The 17,723-nt window shown below is 40.4% G+C and overlaps 1 protein-coding gene across 2 annotated transcripts; it reads right to left on the bottom strand.

Moving 5' to 3' along the window:
• Positions 1-2,134: 2,134 nt before the first annotated feature.
• NAA50 (N-alpha-acetyltransferase 50, NatE catalytic subunit) lies at positions 2,135-17,564 on the bottom strand. Of its 2 annotated transcripts, none has more exons than XM_066617834.1 (5): positions 17,438-17,564; positions 9,042-9,175; positions 7,633-7,752; positions 7,049-7,115; positions 2,135-5,172 (listed from the first exon to the last, which is right to left on the bottom strand). In XM_066617834.1, exons 1-5 carry the CDS (start codon positions 17,443-17,445, stop codon positions 4,992-4,994), a joined length of 510 nt encoding a protein of 169 aa, XP_066473931.1. In that variant the 5' UTR covers positions 17,446-17,564; the 3' UTR covers positions 2,135-4,991. The 2 variants fall into 2 exon arrangements, with proteins under 2 accessions (XP_066473931.1, XP_066473929.1); XM_066617832.1 differs by having other exon boundaries at positions 9,042-9,178.
• Positions 17,565-17,723: the final 159 nt, after the last annotated feature.

The following is a 17,723-nucleotide window of genomic DNA, read 5'->3' on the forward strand; positions in this document are numbered from 1 at the left end:
CCTGCGAATACCACCAGACACTACCTCAAAGAGCACCAGTCACCCATACCACTGGTTGAGAAACACAGGACTACAGTAACAAGTGGACTCCTCTAAGAGACCTTTGCTTACTCTTCCTTAAACAACTTTCAATATCATGAGTACTATAGGCTACTTCCTAATCATGTATCCAATTCCTCTTTACGGTGGCAGGTTTACAGATAGACAGGTTCTTTACTCCATATGTGGCAGTTCTGTACAAGGATTTTTCAATTTTGGTTCTCAAATACTTCAATTTGTCAAGTCTATTACAGCATTTGTACCACCTCAGTTCTGAAAGTACGGTTAAGATTATATTTTTTCTCCTATTTCAGTTCTAAGAAAATTTGTGCAGTTACTTCTTCTAGCTGTCAAATGTTCTCTGGCTAAATTTTTGGAAAATATATTCCATCTATTAAGATTAAGATTTGATAGATTTCCTCAAAGAAAATACAAATAAGTTGAAAGATTCTGTTGCTACAGTTTGGAAACTACTGCAATAGCATATTTCAAGCCAGGGGGTTTCTTTCCTCAAACTACTTGTTTCACATTGTTACAACACTGACACTTGAGGCGTAAACAAGTTGGGCTCCTGCACAATCTTTTAGATCAACTGGGTGTACCCTTTTGATTAATATATGAGAAAAGGCAAATAAAACAGCAGGGGCCCACAGAAAGTGTTGTGCAGGTAGTCCAACAGCTGTGGAGTTTCTGTTCCCTGGAGATTTGTTAAGGTCAAGATTGATGTGTTTCAGAAACTCCTTACCTTTTAGTTCCACAGCATTAACAGAGTGCAAGGTAGTTTTAATTGACATTCATAAGAACAATTCAAACTATTATGTTGTGATTTTAATGTATAATTCACTGCCAGAATAAGTGATGTATATCACTTACCTCTTAACAGGATTTCTAGAAAACCTCTTCAGAGCAATTTCCATTGAATTCAGGGGAACTTCTAAGTAAACAACATCCATATGTTTTAGCTAGGTTTATTATGGCTCCTGCCACCCAAGTTCATTGGCAAGGAGTCTCTTATGCTGCTCTTGCCAGCTCCAAAGCTCAACAGTGACATAAGGAAAACCACAGCTTTCAGTAGGATTAGGCAGAGAGAAAAGGGGTTTTTTCATGCAGTGCTGAGCAAGGGCTTTTACGGTTTGCCCTAGGCAAACAGAAGACTTGCTATAATGTTGCTTATTCTGAAGTGGCCGACTATAAGCCAAACAAAAGTAGATAATCAAGAATGTAAATAAAGCAGGAACCAAAAGTCCAGGTTGAGGGCAACATTATTCACAGGGCACATTTAATCAGAAAAAGGTTTCTAAAAGTTTTACTTCCAAAAACTTCAGAAAGACAATCTATGCTCTTTAAGACCCCCAAACATCATAAGATTTGTAAATAATTTATTTTCTCCCTAAATTTTGAAATGCATGTTTTTCCTCAAGACACAGGGACATTCCACAAGTACAATCTAGTCATTTCTACTGGCATGGGGCTACAAACAGTAGATCTGGTATCCACAGATCTGAGGTCCCCTGCACCCATGACTGACAAGCAGGCAGGCTAGAAGGGAAACCAAGAATTAACATTAACTTCCTGCTTCCTGTTAACATTCATTCTCCACTCTGGTGTGTGCCTGCCTGCTTGTCTGTTAGAACAAGAATTATGTGCAACTGTAATGTAGAGAAACAGAGGTAATGGGTGCGGGGCAGAGATAGGGTTCCATTTTATCTGCAGTTTCTGTATCTGCAGGGGAGGGGTAGTTAGAGTATCTCTGCTCACATTAAGGTAATGCCTGCTAAATAAGCCATGATTTCTTTTGTCCAAGAGTAGACAGCAGATTTACTCCAGATCAGAACATATTTACAAGCACATAATGAACTAACATCTTATGAATGTCCATTTAAGCTGCATGTCAAACACATTCAAAGGAAACTAATCAAGAAATCAGGTAGTGACAACTTGAGACAAATGTTGCAGCTGCAAACTCAAAACAAAGTTAGGGAATGCATTATAAAACTTAATTTGTGCTTTGCTACTGACCCAGGATTCACAGGAAGTGGATAAGTGGTTTTTTTTGTTTGTTACATTCAAGTTTGCTAGACATCACAGGGCACCATTAAAAGTTAATGAAATAACTAGAATTTATTTCAGCTGTAACAGTTTGTCATCTTTAATGGACATATTTAACCATTAAATGAATCAAGTAAACCCAGCCACTATGTGTATACAAAAATATTTCCCTCCCTAAGCCCCAGTAAAGGATGTCTGTCCTGGGTGCTTCTTTCCTTCTTGTTGCATATCATGGTTACCTAATACTGAAAGTTTCTTTATAAAAAGTTCATAGTTCAGCTATGTTCAAAGTTCATCAGTTCATAGTGAACTATGACTGATGACAAAACCTGTTGTACTGAGCCACTTGTCAAGTACGTAGCCTATAACTAGGTAAAACCTAGTCACATACATACTCGCTGCAAACTTTTACAAGAGAAATGATGCTGGTGATATTTTCAGAGAACCTCACAACCAATTAATATATTTGTATATATGCCGATTCGCAAGAGAAAGTTCCAACAATACACGAAGAATTAACACACCATTTTAAAAACCACCCCCTATTTATTTGTAGAGAAAAACATTCTTCCCAAACCAGCAAGCCTTTGTGGCAAAGAAAGATGCTGTCAGGGCTGATCATCATGAAAAAAAATGGAGACATTTGATTTGAAATGTCTTCTTTCACCTCATACAGAACATAGTTACTAAGGAAGGTTGACCATACAATGGAAATTCCAAGAAACATTAAGAAATACATTCATAGAACAACAGTGATTAAGAAGTCATAAACCAAGGTTAACTCTGAATGTTCGTGCACTAGAGTTTTCTTGCAATCTAAAGGAAAACTGCCTGTAACACAAAGGGTTGTATACCAAGCGTCTCTTGCATGAATGGAAGGCACTTCCATTTGCACAAAATAGCAGGGGAAGAAGATTTTCACTACTCTCCTCTCCCATTAGCAGTCCTCTGTGCTTCACACAATCCTGTTCTGGAGGTTGTTCCCCCCTCTCCCCCAAGTCTTAGGAATAGATCTTTGGAGAGAACAGGTGCTGCTGTGCTGAAAAGGGAAGAAATTTGCTTTCACTTGTGCTCCAAATTGCCCCTGATCAGTATGTCAAGGGAAGCCATGCAACTCCCCATTGTAAATATCTACAAATCAATTTTAGAAAAAAGGATATTAACAGTTAGCACCTGAAGGCAGCTATAGGAAAATGTAGACTCAACTATACATACATTCTCCAATGTAGCACCTTCTCCCTCCTGGCCTCAGCAACAACTGACAGAAATGCAGAGGTGGCATCTGAATGCTGTATTTCAACATCAACATTGAAGGATATCATCTCAGGAACTACAGTACAAAATTGTCTATATGACCAGGGAAGCAGCATGAAAACCTTTCCAGAAACAAGGCCACTAGCAGACAAGCAGAATGTTTGTTCTGATCAGAAGAATTGACATGCAACTGTTAGCCTGCATATACCAAGCAAGCAGATGTCAGGCACACATTTTAGGACATTCTGCAAGCCTAATAATGAATTGTGACTGTAATTTTCCCAACTCTTCTGCAATTAAAGGCTGATAAATATTGCAAATAACTTGAGCTTTCCCAGTCTTTATCCCCCTGGTTCTCAATTCAGCATCACAGTGAAATCACAGCACCAGCTAGCAAGATCACGCTGTAATAAGCTGTCCCCCCACCTCAGAAAGTATTTTTCAAATTAGAAAAAGCGCAAAATACAGCTTAGGTTCAAAAACAGGAAAGTAATACAGTTTAATATTGATTTAGATGGGGCAGATTTTGTTTCCAGTACATTTCCCCAGATAAGGAGAAGAGTCATAAGATTAAGCTGGCATTGTTGTACTGAACACTATAAGCTCAAAAATGAAATTACTGCATACAAAAGCATAACACAATACAAAGCAAGAGCTCAGTAAAGGAGGCTACAGTTCTCACATTACAATGTTAGGAGAAGCTAGTTATTTCCAGAATCCTTACAATGCTCTCTCAAAAAACCACTTCCATAATGTTTTCCCCACCACCTCCTTTAACAGGATACCAAGACGAGTGCCAAGTCTTCAGAAGAGTGGCGGGGAAGCAGCTTTAGCCATCCTCTAAGCCATCCTCTAAGTACCTTAGGAAGAGTACAAACTCAGCAAGCAAGCAGAGTCCAAACCAGCAGAGTCATTTCCAAGGCAAAGCGTTTTTGTTTTTTGTTTTTTTTTAAAGAAAAAAATATGGGTCACATACTGATCATCTTTAGCAGTCTTAAAATGTTTGGCTCTCCCATTGTTGTCCGAGCCCAAGGGTCGTTCTGCTGCTAGCACAATACCTATAATGAATGGGAGAAGAGTGGAAGATAGTACAGCTCTCACCTACATCAGTCAAGGAACATGGCACCAGCTGACCAAAAGATGGACAACACTGGTTATTCAGCAAGATGAACCTTCTGGTTAGCCACTGCACCTTTCTCGGCACACAACGGAAAAATGGCAACTCAAATACTGTGGATCAACAGACGGATGATGCACGTTTAGGTTCAAAATGTCAACAGGGCCAGAGAACCGCATAACCAAGTTCAGAAATAGAGAGCAATAGCCTCCAGATATTATGGTATTGGGAGTCTGGATACAAGGTATTGCTTAAATATTACCCTTCAATGGGAATGCAGAAGGATCAAAACACACTGAAGAAAAGCTGACATTTGGAAGACCAACTGAAGGCCCCTCTCCCTCACAACTAGAACTGCACACTATTCATCCCAAAGAAGATCTATAAAACCCAAACACACAATTGGACAATCCATGGAAAGTTATTAATTTGTTGGAGAGGGCACAAAACATTAGAAGGGGGAAAAAAAACCAGGCCTCTCTTTCCTTATTTGGTGACAAGCAAGTGCAAGAAAGCGTTCATTGGATTTTGTTCAGTTGTCGGACTTTTGCACATCTGTATTCTGGCCAAGACAAGGGACTTTGAGGTTTTTTTGCAGCACATGAGCATCTGCTGGTTCTATCCTCTTATAGTAGTTCTTCTTTGTTTCAATGATCTCAAAACCAAACTTTCTGTAGAAGTCAATTGCTGACTCATTGCTAATCTGGACGTGCCTGGAGCATAAAGAAAAATCAAAGAAAACTGGTCTTAGCATTTGCGAAGACAGAACTTGGTTCTATATAATGAACTGCATCAGAGAAAAGACAAGCTGCTGTTGTCCATTACTTGCCTTGATATTCCTCATTAGATGCATTAGATTTAAAGCTTACACTTAGTCCGTCAACCATTAACATATGCAAAATGTTTCAAAACACTGATCAAATTATGGCTTTTTCATATAATTGCCACCTATTAAAAACTAAAGGCTAACACAAAATCAATTCACACCACATTTGGATGATTTGACATTCTTGTGTGGTTAAGAAGTCCAATATCAAAATTCGGGGTCTCCCCACAAAATTCAACTCCCATTTCAATTGCTCTAATTCATATACATTTCACTATAGAAAACCTGCAATACTCAAACTTCTAAGGGAAGCAACTGATGTGTAGAACCACCCCGCGCACACACTGATGGATGACTGATGCCTTTAATCAACAGTGTCAGAGGTTCACATATGCCAATGGGGAACAATTTGAGCATATGGTCTTCTAATTCATTAAGTAACTGGGTGAAGCAACTGCTTCTGTGTACACCACATGCAATATATTTGTGAATTACAATAGATTTGACCCTATAATGTGTGTGTACATTTTCCTGAGATGCTCTGTAGTTATTCTTACTAGGGCTATAAAAATCCCACACGGCAGCATACAATACAAGTGCCTAGACATTTTAAATATTTATATACTCTATGTATAGGCAAAGTCTATTTCAGTCCAATCATATCCCCAAGATATGCCACCATACAACTGTGCATGTTGGCACAATGATGGTACACAGACTAAATCACTGGCTTCCACCAAATGCTCAATAGAAGAGCCATTTCTCTGCTACATGGTGGAGAGCCAATAATGACAAAACCAGATGAGCTCCTTTAGGAACACATTCCATAACTCTGGTGCTGTAACTGAGAATGGCCTTCCTCTTGCCTGCCCACTTGCTATATCTCAGATGGTAGGGAGAAACAACAACCCTGAACATATTTAAATTCCAACCAACTTCATTGAAGGCCAAGTCAGCACCTCAGACATACTTAAAAGCTTCTATTTGAAATATTTTTCGAAAGAATATGTATCAGGTTTAACAACAGCCATTTGCTTGATTGTCTAAGGCAGTAGTTGTGAAACTATGAGCTGTGGCTCCTTGGGGAGTCTCAGAAATCAGCCAGGGAACTGCAGAATCTTTGCAAAAAACTCCCTTGGTGCTATTTAAAAGGTGCTATTTTAAATAGCACCAAGGGGACGAGCTTTTCAGGATTTACTTAAGCGTTAGATTTACATGCATTGCCATGTTCTGTACTGAGATCTACATTTGATGTTTGAAAGATCTTTTTGGACCACAATTCATTTAGTTTAGCCTGTTCTACAGAGTCAGTCACTGTTCAGTAACTATGAGCCCAATCCTATGCATGTCTACCCAGAAGTCCCATTATAGTCAATGGAGCTTACTCCCAGGTAAATGTGGAGAGAATTGCAGCCTAAGTGCACTAAAAAGGAAATTGGAGCAAACAATCCAAATGCAGCAATGAGGGCATTATGTGCCAAAAAAAGTAGTTAGCTTAAGATGATTACATCTCAGAAAGTTTAGTCCAAGCATTTATACCACACTGTAAGGCCAATATGCTCAGACTACAGTGCCCAAAGCAACATAATACTGCACACTTGAGTGTAAAATACTTTTATATCTGCTATTACCATAACACAACTCAATTTCATTCATGCACAGTCCCAGTGCAAAGCATAACAAACTACAGATAACCAACTACTTCCCTCTTTGTGAACTCTAGGAGACCTACAATATCCAAAATGACAGCAATGTGTACTTACAGATAGATATTGTCAAAAGTGCCATCTTTTTCACAGATGTTTAACACATGATTCAACATTTTAGTTCCTACAAAGGAATCAAGACAAAAGGGAACAAAATGTTATCCCTTGTATTTCCACAGTTCTGAAGATTATCATAACACATGTGAAGAAAACTGCTACTACAGTCTTAATCCCAAGAGAATGATTTATGGTCATTTCACACAAAAGCGTTTACATGGTTACTGGAAACCAAACCAGTAGTTACAGATGAATACCACCTCCACCCTTATTGTCCTTATTTGTAAAGAGAAGATTGAAGTGGCAAGGTTTTTGATACAGAAATGTAATCACTATTTTGCTCATTTTTGAAGATTTATTCCCAATATGGCTCATGAACGGGTCTACGCATCAAGATATTATATTTCACATAATATATATTTAATATTGTATTTCAGTGGGCTACCAAGAAGGTTTTGGGGTTCACAAAACTAATCAAAATTACCATCCTGAACCATTTTCTTCTTCAAATGAATGGCAAATTTTGTTCCTATAAGCCCAAGAGCCAGCCAGGAGCCACCTGATCATTTGCTAGATAGCCTTACCTATTCCCAGCCTTCGGTAAGGGGCCAAACATCCAAGTGTCATGATGTACAGTCTTTTCTGATTTTGAGAGTGATCTACTCTACAGCATACAGCACCCACTGCAATGTCATTGAAATAAGCTGCCAAAGAAAAGGGAGAGAGTGAAATAAGAAAAACACATTTATTTTGATTTCTAACAACTATAGGGTTTAAAGCAGATAAAGAATACAACATGATATCAAAAAGATACAGTTTCACATTAAATATATGAACATAGACTAACAGCCCAATCCTATCCACACTTTCCTGGGAGTAAGCCCCATTGACTTTAATGGGACTTACTTCTTAGTAGACTTGCATAGGATTGGGCTGTAAAATGACCCAACTTCTACTTAACTCCATTCAATATCAAACTTAAGTCAGAAGGCCACAAGTTTAAGGAGGGAAGTCTGTGGGTCCTGATTGCATCATTCCAGACTGAAAAAAATGGTTCCAAACAAAAAATAATTCTGCACAAAGAATACAAGCACATCCCCAGCATGGCTGTTTCCTATGTTCAAGGAATATTTTGAATTAATGGGCATTCAATCATGTCCGTTCTCAGATGCAGCCTGAAGTGTACAAGCAAAACACAAGTTTACAACCTCAGAGAAAAATAGGCTTTAAGAATACTTCTGAAAAGCATTTCAGTTGACCTTGAGGAATCTCTAGTAGGAGAGACTAAAACTGAAAAGTTGATGCACAAGTACTTAAGGACATGCGGATTCTCTCACTGCATATCATTGGCATAGAGTACATGAAACATTTTGAATACTTAGACCAAATGCTGTATGAATAGGTCATAATTCATTTTAAAGGTAATGATGAACAGACAAGGATGTCAGTGACAAGTCACTGAGGGATTCATAAGTTGTCAGTTCAATATAATGAAGTCAGTAGGAAACCAGTTCCAATGCCAAAGATCTGATGTCACTTGTCATGACACATGTTTGCACCAGAAGCAGCTTTTAAATAGCACCAAGGGCTGCTAAAGACATTATACAGTAGTACTGTACCCTAATCGCTGCAATGATAGACGGCAGATTTTTAATATTATAATAGAGAGACTGAAGGGACAGTGGGAAATAAAGTGAGACAACAGCCTCTTAAAACCAAAAAAAAAATCTGTTGACACTTTGGGTGACCTTACCGGGAAAAAAGCAGGCTAGAAAGCAAGCGTGCAAAATGCATGCGCGCGCACACACACACACACCCCTACCTACCTGGCCAGGAGGAGCCACTTCCTCCACAGTTCTATGCAGACCAAGACTGCATGGCATGTGAGGTTTCTCGTTAATTAAGATATCTAGCAAACCAAAACTCAGGTAACATAACAGCAAGTGAGCAACCATTCCACTCACTCAACCATATAAAGATCAAGATCTCATACCCAGCTTGGCAAGCTCGCCAACTTCTAACACATCCTTGTAGAACTTGTCATTGTAGCTGACAGGAAAGATGACTTGATTTAACCGCTTCAGCTGCTTAATGTTGTGTGGTGTCACGTCACCCAGCTCGATCCGGCTACTGGAACAAATCAAAACATGCTCAATACCTCTAGGAATCTCATTCTCATTAACCTTTTGCAGATGCAGTAGGGCTGCTCACTATGACAGGTCCAAGGTCTTTGCTATAGTATCCTTACTTCAAGTGTGGAGTACTTCAGCACAGAACTACCTAGTTCACAGCTGCTAATACTGACATTTGGCCCAGTTCTTTAGGTTACACTGATCTTGCTGTACTCCACTTGCTCATATCAAGAATGAATTTTATCCAATAAATGTACACAAAGCAACAGAGCTCCAAAAGTCATCTTACTAGATCACCAATAAAGTACAGCAAGTAGCCCTCCCATGTGAACACAAAGAGTGGCCTATATCCCTTTGCCCATCTTTACAGAAGGCTACTGCCTTTTCCAAAAGTTCTAGAAGAGGTTAAAAAACATCCAGACCACGCATCCACCCCTCTTGCCATCAGATGTGTGAAGCCCTGAGAAGTTTTGGTTAAGGTGAGAAAAGGCATGCCTCAATGTCTCCACTATCACTTTTTGCTTTCTACATATCATGCAAGTAAAAGCAACTACTTAGTGGTCTACTGTGACTAGTCAACTTTAAGGAAGACCATTCAAACTTCTTGGTACATTTTATACAAATATCACCATGTGGCTTTGGGATGGAAAAGTGAAGATGGCAAGGTACGAGATAAATTACTCCCTCTTCATTTCTCTTGGCATTGGAGTGATAAGGCAACCCTGTACATCACAGAAAATTAGGCTGATTTAAAGTTTAACACATTTATACATATTTATACATATTTTTTTTAGACCCTCAGATCACAGATGAAGTTTGTCAAAGATCATGTCAGTGAGTTCATGGCCAAGAAGAGATTTAAATCACGGACTGCACAATTAATTGCTCAGAACCTAACTATGCCAGCACTTGTGCCAGGGCAATTTGGTACAAAGACACAGGGCAGCAGTGAAGGTGAATTCTGGCCTTAGTACAAACTAAATTTAGAAAATGATAGTACGCATATTACAAGTGCATTGGCACACTGCTGAAATTTGGCAAATCCCCAGTACTGTACTTTCTATGAAGATACCAGATTGTTTTGACCCAAGTAGCCTGTCAAGCTATTGAGGACAAACTATAATCTTTCCACACAATCCTAATTTTTATTTGTAAGTGAATCTTAGGTGAACAGAGTATAATTCTGAGTTTTAGGATTTGTATTTTAAAGACTAGTTTCCAGGACTTATGGCTGCAGATTGTAATTTGAAACACACAGATAGCATCTGGCAAAAGTAGAATCACAGAAACAGTAGGCAAGTTCAAATGGTCAAGGGGCGGAACTTAAACCATATAAGTACTATTCCTTCCTTCCCCCCCCCCCACCCTCAGCTTATCCTTAAATAACTCCCCCCTATTAGCACTAAGTTTCTTAGAGGCCTTTGAGCTGAATACACCATTAAATAAACTTGAGTTATAACCTCATCTCACATAACTGCACAGGTTAACCCCTTACGATAAGTTTAAGAAATAAATAAGTTTACTAATATACTTCCATAAGTTGTAAAAAGGACACAATGCTGCCTGAACAGAATTTATACCTCAAGTGTTCTCTGGAGTCTGGATTCCTCACATCAACCCAGGGTTCTGGAAGCCAAAATCTGCTGCTAAATTCTAATCAATATGCAAAATTCAGTCCCACCCCATATCCTAATCCCCTGGCCATTTCTTCGAGTTCAATAACCCAGCATTACCAAAATTTTCATGCATGTCCATTCTATTCCATTTATGTCAATGCAAAAAACCATCCCTGCCCTGTGTTTGGGATATTTTTCTTCAGTGTGATGTTCCTACTGACATCACATCGATTTTCAATGTCCCCTTCCAATGTCTCAATGTTTTTTCAGGTTATGCCTATTACTTAGATTCCTGCTTCTCAGGAAATAAGTATGTTGGGCACACACACTCCAGACCCAATATAACACACTTAAAATTAAAGATGCTAGATCAATTATCTTTCTGTTTGGAAGTTAAGCATAGCTCTTACCAGTACAATTAGGTGCTGGTAAAGAAGCATAATTCTTCTCAACAAAAATTCACTCCTGGCTCTCTCCCCCTCTCATTTTCTTTTAGTAGCTTCTCACAAATGGATTTTTCCTATCCTACAACTCTCACTCTCTAACCCTAAGCAGGCAAGTTCTCCATTATTTGCTTCTACTCAGTGCTGCATTATGGCAAGGCTCAGCCAAGAAATCTATTTCCAATATAAGGGCCAAAAAGTCCTTGTGTTTTCATTAAAAAAAATTTCTTCTTCCTCGCCATAGCAGGTGAGTTCTTCCTCAAATAGTCACGCCTTCTGAGAAAGGCAAGAGCAGCTCAGTAAAAACTTCACTTGCCTCAGAACAGGCAGCCAAAACTGCTATGCCAGTATCTGGGGCTAAGGAAAGAAGCAGTTTTATTAAGTTTGCTGGGACAGATTTAAAACAATACCACCACACACACATGTACCACTCTACACTTTTATCTAACTGCAGGCCTCTCACTCTCTCGAAGCACTTTTTTTTTTTAACACCAATGCGACTGCATAAGTACCATAAATAAGGAACAGGTAAATGTTTCCGTTATTCTTTTGGTAACCTACATTTACCATAGATATTCAAGTTGAAAAGAAATTCTAATTTTATACTTGCGTATTCTTGCATCACTATCTAAGTTTTATTTAATCATCAAGATTCCTTAAAAATAAGATAAACTGAGGGGGAAAAATCTTCAAAGTGCAGACTTAAAAAATTATCCTAGGTTTTTCCTTTTTGGAACTCAAAGAAGTTTTGCAAGATGTCAAAGCAATACAAAATATCATAAAAAACAATAATGTTTAACACACCACAAAGGTACAGATGATGAAAACATTGGGGAGAGAAACAGATTACAAAATGACAAAATTTGCCTGCAAAAAGATCCAAGTCTTCAATCTCCAACAAAACATGGGCAAAGAACAAGACAGGTACACAGTAGAAGGCAGGAAAGTCCCCAAAACTGAATTTTAGAAAGCCTTGCAACACATAAGAGAGGCTTCCTCCCAGATCTTGGGGGTAAGTAGACTAATAAGGAAAAAGGCAGTCCTTGAAGTACCTGGCCCCAAGCCAGTTAGGGTTTTAAAGGTAGCAATTAACACCTTGAGGTGTGCCTAGAAACACAATGGGCACCAATGCAGCTGAAAGCACCACAAGAAATGATCTTATCATCTGGCATGGTTAACATCCAGGCCAGGTGAAGATTCCAGAGTCCTCAACCCACTACAGTAAGTGCACTGCACTCATCTAGGGGTGAGGTAACTAAGGCATGGCTCACCACAGCCAGGTCCACACAAAAGAAACAGGCAGAGCCAAATGCTGCGCAAGAGGGCTTTCAGCCACAGCTACCACCTGAGCATTTAGGAGCTGAGCCAGGTCCAGGAGTGCTCCCAAACTATGAACTTGTTCCTTCAAGAGGAGCACAGCTTTCTCTAGAACAGGCTGATTCACTGATCTGGCAACAATATGCCTCCTGGTCTGGCTAAGATCTGCCTTGCACAAGTCTAATTTCGGTTTGTTTGCCCACATCCAGCTTCTCACTGACTCCAGATGCAGGTCTCTACAACATTAGGTGGCGGAGCGGTGGGGCTTTCCAAACCCTGTTGCTGCTTAAATTGGCTTTTGAAATCTGCTCAATACTGAACCCAGAGGCTCTCCAACTATGGAGCCTCTTCTGTGCCCTGAATTACACAAGAGGGTTCTTTCTACAATTGTATCTGTCAGGACAAGGTGTTTTTTTTGGTCTGATCATGCTCCCAGAAAGTTGCCCAAGACTTACAATAATTAAACATTGAAAGAAATTTTCATTTCATCTATTCACTGGAATTCTTACCCCAATGTTTAAAAAACCACTGGAGATGTTTTAACAAGTTTAAACATAACACACACAACTAAAAAGTGGATTATCTGACATCTCTATTCAAATCCAGGGACCTATAAGTTTGAAATCAAGAGGCAGAATGCCTGTTAGGAAAGGAACATCATCTGCACATGACAGGCAAAAGGCCAACAAAGCATGCTGAATAGTAACCAGAGCATTAGTCTGTTCCTAGGAAGAAGCAAATTCAAATAGCTGCTCAATTACAGCAACACCACTAGATGATCTTGGGCCATTCTTCCTCTCACACAAGCTACTTTACAGGACTGCAAAGATCAAAGGTGATGCTGACCTCTGCTCCTTGGAGACAGAATTAAATTTTAAAAAATTTACTTCTATCTTCTTCTGTTTGCGTGACCAGAAAAATAATTAAAGGAAAAGCTTCTGCATTACAAGGAATTTTCTAGTAGTCATGAAGCAGACTACAGCTCACAGCCAACACCAATGGTCATGCTCTACTTGTATATTTGTGATTAGAACACCATAATCCACCTAAAGTGTATAAGGTAGCAATCCAATTCCAATTTACCTGGGAGTAATCTCCTTTGACTATAATGGGGTTTACTTCTGAGTAGACATGCATAGGGTTGTGCTCAAAATCACTTTAGTAGTTTGCATCTTCCTTTACACAGATCTCACAAGTAATTATAACCTTGGGCTGTCTGATCAGAATCCTAGAAAGAATTACCACTGAAGACTTACTTCCAAGTAAACACGCATAGGTAAAGCCGAAAGAGTTATATGCAATTTCAGTACTTAACATTTTTTTTTTTTAACAGAAGCTGGTCCAGTATGAATCTGCACCTAAGGGCTAGTGCAAATATAATAGGCTCAGTTACAAAATCTATTTCCCCATCATGTGCACAAGCATCTGCTCTTTGCATCCAATACCAGAGCTTTCCTGCCAATTCTACCTATTCCCCTCAAAACAATAAAACAGTCTGAGTTGACAGAATTTCACCAGTCCACATGCAGTTCTAAATCTTTTTTTAGTTTGGAATAAGCCAAGGCACTTAAAAAAATCTAGTCTAGGGCATCTAAACACAAACTGAGGACTGCACTCATGTATTGTCTACCAGTTAGATATTTCATACATTCCTGGTGAACTGGGCCATCCAAATCAGCCCATTTTTTTTTGTTTATACATACAGTAACCGCTTTGTTATCCAACATCCATTGGGAGTGGAGGTTGCTGGTTAACCAAATACTTTTACAGTACTTAACAAAGCCCTCCCCTGGTTCCATTGCTTACCAGGTAGGGCTCACCTCTGTTCCTTTGGTGCTCTTCCTTCCTTCTTCACAAAGGACCTCTGCTTACTATGCAGGGCAGCACAACAGAGAAAGTCCTGTCCAGTAAATAAGGGAGGGGACTGGCAGGTGGGTAGATAGCTTGTTAATCAGCAGTTCCCTCAGCAGTAAACTCAGTTAAATGATCTCTGCCTGTTGCTTCAGATGGAAGGAAATGTTACCTTAGCCATTTTCTACTCAAGCTGTTACAAGCGCTGCCTTTTTACACACAAGTGGTACTGGGGCCATTTCCTAATTGCTTTAGGCAGCAATCCTTTACACACTTACCTGAGAGCAAGTCCCACTGAACACACTGAGACTTGCTTCTGAATATCTGAGTAAGATTACTCTGTTAAGTCCAGTAGCCTTCAACCCATTTCAGTTTTAGGACTCACCTTTACATTGCAATTCTAAACATTTCTATTTATTTGTCTTATATCCCTACTATACTTGCTGTGACCTATCCCATGGACTCAAAGCAACTTACATTTTTTCCCTTCTTGTCCCCAAGGCATTCACAATCTAAAAATCCTATTAGGGGCAAGTCTATTAATGAGCAAGTTAATAAGCAATTGAACACAGTGGGACTCACTTCCTGGTCAATATGCAAAGGATTGTGCTGTTACAATCAACATGCAATTTTATTTTTTACATGGTGTATGAAGAAGTTGAACTGAGTCCAACCCAAAAATCAGTTCAGAGAGATGTTTTTAATAAACCATTACTGGATCCAAACCTAAACTCTCGTGGTTACCTTGAGCTGAACCCCTAAATACAAAAAGTGAACAACAATTCAATATATAAGTAGTAACGCAAGAAATTCTTTTACAGGGTAGTTTTAATCTTCTCTGCTCCAGTTATATTTATGTATATATATGTATATTTCCCACTAAGCATCTGAAAATGGGAGGAGAAGCAAGAGAAATTGATAGGCAAGGCCTAGAACTGCTAAGCCCCAGACCTAGAACTGCTTGAATACCAGTCCTCCTGGTGTTCAAGTAGAAGCTTGCCCTACCACAGGCTGTTGTCCAGAAACAAGGTCTCATTGCGGAGAATTCTGAAATTAAGGTTCTCCTTGGCCTCTTCTTTGATGCCATTCTATCATTCATCCTACTAGGATGGATTGTGTTCTTTTTTGCTAAGTTAGTGGACCTTTATGAAAAAAGGTAGAGCTTGAGGGATAGCGAAAATAATATTAAAAGAAAATGCAAGATTGCGTAGGAGAGGAAAACTCAATCCATTTGCGGAGGAGATAGTTTAGTAGTATTAATGTTAATAAAATATACAGTAATCACTTTGCCTAAAGCCTCCCTGGGTGGTTGGGCCTAAACATTGTTCTCTGTCCACTACCTTAAGAGAAGCCTTTCCTCCCAAAATAGAATTACTGCATATTACTACAAATATTCATGTTCTGCTAATCAACAAAAAGCAGCCTACATAAGGCAAAGAATGAGATTATGGGCCCCAGTATTTGCTGACATTGGAGAAACAGGACACAAAACTCAACACTGATTATAGTTATGGTCTTACAGATTGAAGTCAGTTCTATAAGTATGCTGTTGTTCTGCATGAAATGCACTTAAAATTGTTTAAAGGGTCTGAACCACATTGATATGCCAATAAAGGTTTCAGAAAGAAGAAAGGGTCTGAACCATTTTTCCCCCTTGTATTTAGGCTGAAAAGTTTAAAAAGACAAATGAACCAGAACCAAACCCAGATTTTTAAGGTTTCAACTCCCTGATGTATACAGCCATCTTTTGCAAATGTACTGCACCACATCTACCAGAATGCTTTTTTCTACACACATACAGGAGCTCCTCTACATGTTATGCCAACCCATCTGTTTTTCTTCTCTCTGATCAAAAAAGGTACAACTACTTCTGCTGCCCTTTCGCAAATCCACCTTGGAATGGCACATGGTACACTTTATCAGACTCAACTGACGCTTTGCAGATAAGGGTGTTTGTTTCCTATGAGCAAAATAAGTTTACACCCTAACTCAGTGGTTCCCAACCTGGGGTACATGTACCACCGGGGTACTTGCCAAGACCTTTAGGGGGTACTTTAAATAACAGCCGAAAAAGGCGGGTCTGTCTTAGAATGTCTTGCAGGGCTGGTGAGGCTGAAAGAAGGCAGCTAGCTGGCTGAGAAAGCCCCAGCCACTGCTAGATTTGGTGCATTGATTCATTTATTATCAGATATGGCTCAGTAGTTGAAAACATATAAACTTGAAATTAAAGGCAACTATATATTAACTACAAAACATTTTGCTAATATAAAGGGGTACATTTATGGAAATAGCCTGCCAAGGGGAATTCAAGGGGAAAAAGTTGGGATTCACAGCCCTAACTGAACACAAAGGGCTGCTTATTATTATTATTATTATTATTATTATTAACAGTATTTATATACCAAAGGTTCACAAAGCGGTTTACAGAGAAAAATCAAATAACTAAATGGCTCCCTGTCCCACTTCTGCAAATAAACCTCATCCACATGTGCTGAGAAAGGCATCCCAGGGAATTCAAGCAGAGCAGGATACCAAAGAACACTGGGGTGGGGAGGGGGAGGCAACTGCCTTCATGCCCTTATAGGGGACTTATAGGAGAAAGAGGTCTGATTTGGCAGGGGTTTTGCTGCCATCCTAGCCACACTTCCCTGGGAGTAAGCCCCACTGGTTATAACAGGACTTGCTTCTAAGTAGACGTGCATAGGATTGGGCTCTTAAGCTGCAATCCTCTCCACGCTTTCCTGGGAGTAAGCCCCATTGACTCTAATGGGGCTCACTTCTGAGTAGCCAGACATAGGATTGGGCTCCTAACTCGCCGCCACGGGTGGCCACCACCGTCCCCGCCAGCAGCTGCCCTCCCACGTGGGCTGTTCCCCCGCCCCGCCCGGCCCGACGGCTCGCTGAGCGGGCAGCCGACGGGGAGCCGCGGGAAGCAGGCGGCGCCCTCTGAGAGCGGGCGAAGGGCGGCCCCCACCCGGGGCCGGGAGACAAAGACCCGCCGCCCGGGGAGGGGGCCGGTGCCGCACTCACCCCTTCATGGCTGCCACGGGCCTCGCGATCCGGCGGCGGTTGGATGAGCGCAGCTGCCGCTCCACATGGGCCGCGGGCCGCCCTGGCTGATCAACCGTGCGAGCGTCCCGTACGTGCGTCCCACCCCCTCGGCGGGTTCGGGCGCCGACGTGACGCCGGCAGCCGGGACCGCAGACTCAGCGGCGGCTAGACTCACTCACGTGGGGCAAGAAGGGGTTTTAAAACGGGAACACTGTGCAGGTCAAGATGGCAGCCAAGAGCCCCAGCCTGTGCATATCTACTCAGA

Source organism: Tiliqua scincoides, chromosome 2, assembly GCF_035046505.1.
Source record: "Tiliqua scincoides isolate rTilSci1 chromosome 2, rTilSci1.hap2, whole genome shotgun sequence".
NCBI classification, from domain to species: Eukaryota; Metazoa; Chordata; class Lepidosauria; order Squamata; family Scincidae; genus Tiliqua; species Tiliqua scincoides.